Genomic DNA, 11,533 nt, shown 5'->3' with positions numbered 1-11,533 from the left:
TACAGATTGTGACGGTCTCTTCCGTACAGTACAAATTGTGACGGTCTCTTCCGTACAGTACAATGCGGTGTATGCATGTCTAGGGCCAATGGATATCTAATCCTGACTTTGATCTTACATCCCAGATTATAGTGATTCTTTCTAGTGTAAATGATTCTAATTGATTATGTAGTTTAGGGATAAAGAAAATTCAATATGGAGTACAATATGGAGTATAATATGGAGTATAATATGGAGTATAATATGGAGTATAATATGGAGTATAATCTTGCAGCTCATATTAGGAATTTAATATTTTCAGTATGAATGATTTAACCTTTGCAGAAATGTCGTTTTAATTCTTCAAATAGAAAACCACATTCAAAACTTAATTATAAAACTATTTAGCCCCAAAATGAGATTATTTGAAGGCTCCACACCGTCAAGGACCGTATCATTGTATTAATGGTAACATGGAGCAAGGTGGCATTTACTGCCATCAGATGAATTTTATGTGCATATTTCTAAATTCGTTATAATGATTTATATCTCGTTGTTGAAGATGGGATAACATTTTAAGGGCAATTACGTAAATAAGTCTATCTTTATATATACTTACCAAATGAGTCACTTGGTTGTCAGCATACCGGTGTTCAACGGAAATAGAACTTGCTTGTTTCACGAAACAACATTCTGCATCAAGCTCCAGTGCAATTTTATTACAGAATCATTACCCCCCCCCCCCCCCTTTTTTTTGGCACATCCTAACAAGTCTAGAAAATAGATGTCTTTGAATTGTGCAGATTGAAATACAAATGTTCCAGAAGGACAATGATTTGTCTATGTACTGTATTATTGGTCAACAATCATCAAGATAATCCATTTAAAAAAAAAAAAAAAACCAGAGGAGTAAGCACCTTTTGGTCGACAGATTCCAGAAGGTCCTGACCCACTGTCCTACAACTACTGCGACAGTTTCCATCTTAAATTAGAACCAAATTCACGCTTCCTGGAGCCATTAAGCATTTTTGGCGTGAAGTTATTTTATTGTATCAAAGAAATTAGACATTTGGATGTAACAAAGTGTTTAATGACTTTGACGGCCACATAACTTTGTTAATTTCACTAAAGTTGACTCCGTGTAGGCGTCAGAAAATCTTACCTGTCCATTATCTTATCTGTCCAATCTTACCTGTCCATTATCATCTAGGTCAGCGTGCTAGTCAGTGTTGGTCAATATATCCATTTATCATTATATAAATTACTGATTTATTTCATATTTTCTCATAAAGCTGAGAAAGTGAAGCATATTACGTTTTATTTTTAAATAGATCAGCAATTAGTCTTGATGTATTTATTACATACTAAAAATAAGAAAGTATAGTAATTAGATTTATACTAATTATTTACATCATCTTTGCTCTAAATACCACATTAATTTCTAGCTATGACGAATTTATCGTGCGCTGCTACGGAAACATGATACAAATGTTCTATACCTAAAACAGAAACAATTAAACGGGGTAATTAAAATTCTGCAAGACTTGCAATCAGAGCACAGTGACTGTTCATGCCACAAACGTGTAGATTACAAAAATGTCATAAATATCGCCAAACTCTTGCACCTTTCTGCACCCCATATCCATTGCAGACAGAAAATGCTGTCACGTGACTTTCACCATGCCTTTTATGGGCATGTTTTAAATTTAGCTATTAATAATAGTGTGATAAATTGAAGACCTTGTCACAAAAGTTTTCTTTTACATATCAAATTTGAAAACAAATGAGAATGGCAATCATTTTGCTGCGGAAGAGTTATGTTTTCATTTGGCCGTAAATCACGTTGCATATTTTTTTAAATATGCATACATGTATCATCAAGATAAATTTATGTAGAAATTTTTATAAATGTTTTAAGATAATTTTCAAGCAGGCTATGTTATTTCTTCGAATTTTTCTTTTTCTTGCTGGTGTTAAACATAATCTAATTTCGAGGACTCTTTGAACTTTGTTTTATTGAACAATTAATAGAACGATGAAATGTTTCATACTTTAAAAAATCATGATAGTTTCTTAAATATGCTTCACGATTCCCTTTCTTTTCGTACAAATAATAAATTGTACATGTATACGTTGAAAGTACGCCAGCAAAGTCCCTCGTCTTTAGTTTATTGAGTTACATACTGATTTCTACAATATGTATTTGAATTTCTTAACTCCTGATACCAGTGCACTAGCAAGGCCGTGTTCTGACATTGTGACACTGCGTAGATTTGAATTTCGTGATTGAGGCCATAAACATTGTAACAGTAATGCACTGCGCGTTTGCTATCTGATCGTGGTCGATGTACCTTCACTTTAACAACTCCGAGCATTCTTACAATCTAGTGATCAAAGTGAACAGAATCCACGTCTTATGAGATGCAATGACTTTGTACTTTATAAAAGTTTATTGGGTCAACTTTCAAGGTTTTCTTGAAATGAAATTTACTTTTTATTAAAGTAATATCAATAAATTTTTAAAAATATCTATCCAGAGACATTGTGCGAGGTAAACTGAAAACATTTATACGAATACTAATATATGACTTGTTGGGCGGAATTATTAAGTAGATGGTCCCTGGTCTCTGGTTCAAATCTGTATGAGTGTCATTGTGAGCTCACAGAAATAGTTGGACATTTTTTTTTTATCATGCTAAATCATCATCGGGGTATTAAAAGCTCGTTTATATATTATGGTAATGAGCTTAAAATGTTGATTATGTTGAAACAAAGAAAACAATTCTTGGTCTTTTCTTTCCGATGTCCAACAAACGAATTCCTGGGGTTGATTTTGATATAATAATCTGTTTACTTCCAAAAACATTTACGGGCAGCAATATTTTTTTCAAGAATTTTGGAAAAAAATATTGTTTAACATAATTAGATGAATGTTTATTACATTCCAATAATAATAAAGTTTTAACTATTTTAAAATAGATTCTATATGGTCGTAAACATTTTTTTTAAATATGCATCACCTAAGTAAATAAATCTAACAAGGAAATCCATTAAATATAAAAACAATATTTATCAACTTGGGTCTTAAAATAGAACAATTTTGTGGTGATGCATATAATCTATGAGAGTTTTTAAATTATCACTTGCATCAACAATCTGACCAAAATGTTTACATAAATGTCGTTTTGTGGGGCATTATACTTATTAGCCTTTAACATGTAGACATGGTGCCCTGTTTCTGATGACACAGTGTGGCTTCTTGAACAATTAGCAGTTATAAACATGGTACCATGAATGGGAGCCATCAGTGTGGCAATACACGTGAGGGTAGCAGGTAAACTTTAATGGCTTCATTTACGATTTCAAAATCACATCCATCATTTTTATTGTACGTTGTTCGGTTGTCACAAAATACATGGACATCTTTGGTTAACAAACATTACAAGAAAGGCGAGGGAAACGATTTCTCCGGGACAAAAAACACCATCGCAAAAAAATGAAAATAAAATAAAACTGGAATAAATAAAAAAAATAACGAAACCTCCTTAAACACCGTTTGAAGAAGAATTAAATATGAGATAAAATACACTTCCAATACAATTTATTTATATGAATATTACAGTGTTATTTAATACTTGTCATAGGTTTCTTTTAAGTTTCTCTACAGGGTGACACTGCCTTCGAATTTGCTAATAAAAGGTGTAGGCGGTTTGCGTGTAAACACGTGAAACATTCATGAGTCCTCTTTATTATTTTGATGATATTGCATAACAGCCTTAATACATCTGTGTTAGATTTTTGCATATGAAAACGCAAGTATGGAAACTATCACATTTCACTTTTTCGTAATATTTAATTCAGACCTCTTCGGTTACTTACTATTTGATGATCAAGTTCAGAAAGAGGGTCCCGACCCCTTGTGTGATACATTATCGGGACAGATTCACCATTTTGAATTGATGAAAGGTTTAGTATGCCAAGGTGAACATTTACATGATCTATGTTGATACAAAGTGATGAAAATGAGAGAGATCAAAGAGAGGATCAGAAAATTGCTTTTGTAAATAGTTTCATTTCGTTTCATGTGAACGAGTTACTAGCATACACATATCAACAATATTTGATTTTTATACAGAATTTTGTTTTGAAAAAAATGTTAACCCTTTATAATTGAACAGAAACCATATAAGAGTTGAAAATGTCTTTAGAAAATATGAAGTGTATGCAACTTAAAGGTCCTTCTCAAACTAACACGCTTTTTTAAACAAATACATATAATATTATAATATAACAGCAGATCTTGTAGAAGAGAAAAGAATGTAAATAGCTCATAACCTGATATTTTCAAGAAAAGACATTTACTGGAATATGATTTATGTAATCCGCCGTTTTAATCAGGAGATAAATCCTTCAAAAAGAAGAATAAGAATCGGGGATTACTTTACACATAACCTTAACTGTCAAGGCAATTTGTATTCTTATTTAAAAACTTAATTTTTTGGAATCATATTATTATGACTTATAATTAATTGTTGACTAGAAAAATCTTAATTAATGCCACAAATATGGCGGTCCATTTTAATTAGTATATATTTGCTCTAGTACCTTGCCTTCCACAGTATCAAATCCGGTTTTATACCGAGTACACTATATAAATAGTGCCTGTTTGGAAGGGTAACTGTTGAAATTAACAACGACGCGAAGCGGAGGTTGACAATGGTTTTCGAGGGGTGTCAATTTCAACAGTTACCCTCCTAAACAGGCACTATTTATTTTATTATACTGAATGTCTTAATTAAAATTTTTTTTACAGCTTTTAAATAGAAATGAAGTAAATTCTACGGCGAACCGTACAGGCATAATTTACGCGCATGTAACAATTCGTTAGTTACCCGTTGCCAAGTGTGTTGCTAACGCTGAGGGTAATAAAACGACAATATATAAACAGGCACTATTTATTTTGTTATACTGAATGTCTTTTTTAAAATTTTTAAGAATTTTACTGCTTTTATATAGGAATAACGTGAATTCTACAGCGAACCGTACGCGCATAATTTTCGCGCATGTAACATTTTTTAATGTTACCCGTTGCCAAGTGCGTTGCTAACGCTGAGGGTAATAGTAAATATTATTAACTGCGTCTTAACCAATCAGATTTCAGTATTTAACATGAAAGTATAATAAATAAACATGTTACAGGGTACCAACATGTATTATAGATGGGCTGAATTCAACAGTTGGTGAAATGGCTCTCGTGGAGATTTCAGAGATGCAAGGAACGATATTTCCAACTGTTCAATGTCTTGTTGAGAAATTCCTGCTTGTTGGCACACTTCTTTATTTCTTGAAAGTGAACTTACCGATTCATTGTAAAATATTATTTTCCATTTGAAAACTATAAATTTTCATGTATTTTGCGTTATTAATCACAAACTGTTGCTATTATATAAATAGTGCCTGCTTGGGAGGGTAACAGTTGAAATTGACACCCCGAGAAAACCATTGTCAACCGACGCGAAGCGGAGGTTGACAATGGTTTTCGAGGGGTGTCAATTTCAACTGTTATCCTCCCAAACAGGCACTATTTATTTTGTTATACTGAATGTCTTTTTTAAAATTTTTAAGAAAATTTTACTGCTTTTATATAGGAATAACGTGAATTCTACAGCGAACCGTACGCGCATAATTTTCGCGCATGTAACATTTTTTAATGTTACCCGTTGCCAAGTGCGTTGCTAACGCTGAGGGTAATAGTAAATATTATTAACTGCGTCTTAACCAATCAGATTTCAGTATTTAACATGAAAGTATAATAAATAAACATGTTACAGGGTACCAACATGTATTATAGATGGGCTGAATTCAACAGTTGGTGAAATGGCTCTCGTGGAGATTTCAGAGATGCAAGGAACGATATTTCCAACTGTTCAATGTCTTGTTGAGAAATTCCTGCTTGTTGGCACACTTCTTTATTTCTTGAAAGTGAACTTACCGATTCATTGTAAAATATTATTTTCCATTTGAAAACTATAAATTTTCATGTATTTTGCGTTATTAATCACAAACTGTTGCTATTATATAAATAGTGCCTGCTTGGGAGGGTAACAGTTGAAATTGACACCCCGAGAAAACCATTGTCAACCGACGCGAAGCGGAGGTTGACAATGGTTTTCGAGGGGTGTCAATTTCAACTGTTATCCTCCCAAACAGGCACTATTTATTTTGTTATACTGAATGTCTTTTTTAAAATTTTTAAGAAAATTTTACTGCTTTTATATAGGAATAACGTGAATTCTACAGCGAACCGTACGCGCATAATTTTCGCGCATGTAACATTTTTTAATGTTACCCGTTGCCAAGTGCGTTGCTAACGCTGAGGGTAATAGTAAATATTATTAACTGCGTCTTAACCAATCAGATTTCAGTATTTAACATGAAAGTATAACAAATTCAAATATTCACCAAAAAACCGAATCTGCATTTCCTGCACATTTCATTTACTATCAATATACTTTATCTTTTTAAATTCTTGATAAATTACACTATTTTGTTGTTTTCTTCTTTACAACATAGGAGCCTTATAGAATTGCAAAACTGTGATAATGTTCGCTGCAAACGTGAGAACTTATTGCACGTTTTCTTCGAAAATGGGTTTTAGCGACAAAATTTACGGTATAATTTGTATTCATGGTATGATTCAATTTACTTAAATATTACATTAGTTACAATAATGTGTCAGTAAATATTATAACTAGATGGAAATAATTCTGTGGAGGAAATAGGGTTAGTAGAACAAGTTAATGTCTTGGTTGAAATTATCTAAAAAGTTTCAGACTTCACGTGTTTCACCTGTAAAATAATTGAAGACAATGAGAGAGAGAAGAGAGAGAGAGAGAGAGAGAGAGAGAAATCGATCTTTTGATTTAAAATCACCAATGATATTTGCTGTCTTGTGTTACTTCTGTTGCTATTACACAAGGATTCTAGTCAATGGAATTGAAAAAAGAGCTGTATTTTTCTAACATTAAGTTTGTAAATAGGTGTAAAAGTTGTTTTACTACACGTATTCGTTGCAAAAATCACGTTTTAAGCATTACGACATTATTCAACTCTGCAATTACAACCATAAAAATATTTCAATTATGTTGCCAAAAACATCCATTACAAATGTTTTAGACCGAATCTTAAGGTGGATCTAAAGTGAATCTTAAAATACTGATCCATACATTTCAAACCAGGGTGATCAAAGCTGCAGAATTTGACTTTGTCTGGTGTAATGCATCAAGGTCGCACTTTATGAAAAGTTCACTGGGCCATTATAAAGCCCGGAGAGCTCTGTTTGACATAGAAAACAACATGAAGTATCTGGAGGATTTATATATATTTAAAAAAGTCTGAATGTCAAAAGTGCGCAATTTCTCAATTACTGTAATAAATATCCCCAATAATCCCCATCTTTCTTATAATTAACATATCTATGTCATTTTAATATTATCCCATCTCATGACAATGATTTTTATTGTCTTTCCTTTTTTGCGATACTCCACTTTCAACCTTAATTTAAAGTAGTAAAGTGGGAAGGTTTTCACATCAAGTTTCCGCATACGACGATGAAATATTGACATTTTCCCACATATTAATAATTTTATCAATGAACAAAAGAAAAGCTACTCAAATTTAACTATTTAAAGCAATAATGAAAGAATCAATTACTTAAAAACTTTACAACAGATAAAAGACAACACGTTGTTAATGTCAATTCATTTCATATCTTGTCCTTTTTTCCGCATTGGTGGTATTACTGGTTATAGATCAAAGCGACCAAGCATGGATGACTGGCAATAGAATACGGCGCCAATTAGTACAACACTATTAGATACTTTTACTTTAAAACAGTTTCCCTGGAAATAGTAGATGTCTCATAAGATTAATTCACTAACAATTTTAAGCACCTCGTTAAATAGTTTTCAATCGTTTAACTTCTGCCTAATTAATTAATGATGACATATTATACATAAATTAGCAGTGGTCCCCAAGAGAACTGCGTCGTATAAGATATCGTAATGGTTTTGTCCTCTGTGGTCTATAAAAATCATCTCTTATTATCACCGTGGTCAGTGGGCCTTCTTTCTATAATTCTGTTCATATAACAGCTAAAATCTGGCTTGAAGTGTTTAGAGCAATTATTTAACCTTCATTTGTATTGGATAGAAATGAACCCATGTGTTCTATTTGTAGTACTGCTTGGAACTTTTTTTTTGACTTTTTACCATTTATTGATTCCTTACAAACAAGAATATAACAACACGTCTTTCATGATGATAACATATCAGTACATCGCATATGGTGAAAAAAGATTTACAATATATATCAGGTTTTTATAAACTAAAAAAATGTAACGTACACTGTACAAATTATGTATTTGAGTTTATCAGAAAAAAAAATCTGCTTGGAACTTAAATGAAATCATGGTTTCAAGTTCACGTATATAAAATAATAGGATGTTAAAAAATCCAGTATGTAAGCCCATCTTAAAAAACTCATCGATTTTAGTTTTCGTTTTACGTCCAGAAGTTTAAGCTTACATTTTCTAGTGCATCATACTGTATTTAATACAAAGAATCTAAGAGAAAACAGAAAATTTGCCATTTAAATTATTGCTTAAAATTCAGAGAGTAAAAATAGATTGTGCCACCGAGTTCTTAATTGGACGAATCTGATTCACACATATAAATACAGAGTACCGCCAAAGTTTCCAACAGAAGTATTCTGCTTTTTAATTTTGAATGGTTGTGTCAATGGATAAATATACAGTACAGTGTTCTTTGGTTGGTGATGCCATGATTGGGAAGTCTTCCCTTGCAAAGGCCATCACCGGACAGAACTTCGACGAGGGATACATTGCTACTACAGAAGACAGCTATTCAGCCTCCTTATCCGTGGCTGGGGACAAATATTCTCTCAGCATTCTGGATTTATCTGGACAGGTATAAACATTAAATTGAATTTAACTATATTAACAGGATATTCTACTTTGGAAATGTAATAGTTTAAACTTTACAAATTTAAAATGTAAAATTAGATCAGTTCTTGATTTTTTTTTCATTTTAGCATGATTACGATCAAGTCAGAACGCAGGAATACAGAAGCAACGATATCTTTGTCGTCTGCTTCAGCGCCGTGGATCGGGAGTCCATGGAGAGCGTGCGTGACTTCTGGGTCCCCGAGATCCAGCAGGTGGACAGGAAACGACCTGTTGTCCTGGTGGCCACCCAGACGGACCTCAGACAGAGGGAGACTGACCACATCACCAAGGAAGAGGGACAGAGCCTCGCCAAACAGATCGGAGCGTTCTGTTACGTAGAGTGCTCAGCAGCCGACAAGACGGGCGTCAAGGAGGTATACGAACAAGTGGTGATGGCCACCTTGAAATGCAGGAAGCGCCGCTCCAGTCTCATCAAACGAGTGTTCAGCCGATGAAGATTATATCCGGGACCTGTGACGACAGACATTGGTGTATTGATCACCCTGATTGATCAGAGAGAAAATGGTATAGAGTCAGTCAACAGGTTAACATGTAATGGGGACAGAAAATTGCAATGCAACTAATTGCAACTATTTCAGAACAGTTTACATTAGTATACTGTTTCACTGACTCCTTGCGATAATCTGCGTTTGATTGACATTCAACAAAGAACACCCCGCGATAACAGGAGGTAATACTTACTAAAGATCACAGACAAAGGCAAATTCAACAAGGAATATACATATAATTCCTATCCACTTTACAAAGCCACCTGCTACATGTATCTGCAGTTCTAAAAACACCAGGAATCATTGTAAAATTTTGTTTTAAAGTAATCAATACTTTTGATGAGCTTTAAAGGGTGTTTAATAAAACATGTACAAAAGTGGATATAAGCAATGTAAGGATATTGATAGTGAATAAATACGACTAGTTTGATTTCTTTGATTTTTGTTTTTGCTTAAGAAAAAGGTTAATTTGATGTGGTTGATGTAATACTGAAGCGGAGGCCGCTGGACTCCTCATTATTAGACTTGACAGTGTTTTACGCAAGAATCATGTTGTACATTGAATAATGTAAAATGTTAAGGTTCCCGAATAACATGATACAAATAAATGTACAATATGATTCTTGCGCAAACACTTTCAAATCATGAAGTTAGTAATTTATTATTGTATAATAAACAAATACATTTTACAAAAATATACTGAATTCTGACAAATTATAATTGATGTGAACTCTTTACGTAAAGAACATAAGTTAAAGAAATTTAATTACCAAACTCGGTATCTTTAAATAGTGTGAACATTGCTATCGTCAGTACATTAAAGAATTCGACAACACAGCGTGCACTACAAGCATGTTGTAATTATTGAGGTATTGCAATAGAAAGAACCGCAATATTGTGGACAGATAAAGACTTATTCTGTAGCAGTAAATGTATGTAACCCATCGTTATCGAGTGATTGCGGTATAGGGTGATGTTTATGGAACGTTCACAAAATCAATCGGGGTTTCCCTTCTATCTTTAGGAATTGTGGTTGATTGGTTTCCTTCCAGTCTTTAGACAGTACATGCATTTCTACAAAAAAACCTCAAAAACAAAACCCCCAAAATGAAATCATTATACTAACGCCTACAAATGAAACCTCAACTTTCAATGTCACTCTTTTTTATAGTTCTATCAATTGTTGTTAACCAGAGAGTTTTCAACAAAACAAGATCTGTGATCATGCATTCTTTTTGATTTTGAAATTTAACTTAAGATTGTCATTTATACCACCCTAAAAAGCAAGGTAACTGCGCAATAAATCAAATAGGAATATCCCTCTAGTCTCTACAGTTCCCGACAAACAAAACCACAAAGGTCAACTCTTTTGTGCGTTTTTTTATTTTTCTTTGATTTTCAGTTAATACTGATCTACAATGGTTAACTGTGTTCCCGTTTTGCACACATCTGAAAATCTAATACAGAAAAAATGGGTTGTTCCCGTTTTGCACATCTTTGGAATTTTTTTTTATTGGAGAGACTTAAAAGTCATTGGTTCGAAATCTGTAGGACTTTTACGATATCAAACTCCCCTGTGAGGACTGGGTGGCCGTGGCTATGCTTAGACTGTATTAATCTTCTCGAGAAGAAGAGCTCGGTATGATGATATAGGAAATGCTCCTTAATTATTTGGAATGTTCTCTACTAAATGATAATCACCTTAAAATTGGTGACGTCACTTACCTCCCACGATGTGACAAGCTACAAATAATTTGTTGTATTTTTTCAGCAATATAATTCTTGAACAGAACACAATATAAGATTCGCAAATGATGATCTGTTCGGCGGAAGGAGGAAAAATAATTTCGTACCTGTAGTAACCAAATCTAGGAATGTTTAATAAATTTGCAAAATTTCCGAAAACCTTTAATTTTATTCGTACATAGGATATGAAATAAGGAATAAAATGTGCCAATAAAAAGAAAATGTGGACTTCATGGAAAATATGCACTTTTCAAGTTCTTATACCGTGCATAAA

General features: G+C 33.1%; 1 protein-coding gene across 1 annotated transcript; it reads left to right on the top strand.

Annotated features, from left to right (window-relative positions):
- Nucleotides 1-8,506: 8,506 nt before the first annotated feature.
- LOC128175504 (cdc42 homolog) lies at nt 8,507-9,906 on the top strand. The gene is made up of 2 exons (XM_052841162.1): nt 8,507-8,966; nt 9,091-9,906. Exons 1-2 carry the CDS (start codon nt 8,766-8,768, stop codon nt 9,457-9,459), a joined length of 570 nt encoding a protein of 189 aa, XP_052697122.1. The 5' UTR covers nt 8,507-8,765; the 3' UTR covers nt 9,460-9,906.
- Nucleotides 9,907-11,533: the final 1,627 nt, after the last annotated feature.

The sequence above is a fragment of the Crassostrea angulata genome, chromosome 3 (genome assembly GCF_025612915.1).
Source record: "Crassostrea angulata isolate pt1a10 chromosome 3, ASM2561291v2, whole genome shotgun sequence".
Taxonomy (NCBI): domain Eukaryota; kingdom Metazoa; phylum Mollusca; class Bivalvia; order Ostreida; family Ostreidae; genus Magallana; species Magallana angulata.
This window is presented reverse-complemented; position numbering and strand designations above follow the sequence as displayed.

Excerpts from the sequence above, each read along its gene's own strand:
- LOC128175504 (XM_052841162.1), top strand. The coding sequence starts at position 8,766 with ATGGTTGTGTCAATGGATAAATATACAGTACAGTGTTCTTTGGTTGGT. Across the intron at positions 8,967-9,090 it reads TTCTGGATTTATCTGGACAG|CATGATTACGATCAAGTCAG; the intron begins GTATAAACATTA and ends TTTTCATTTTAG.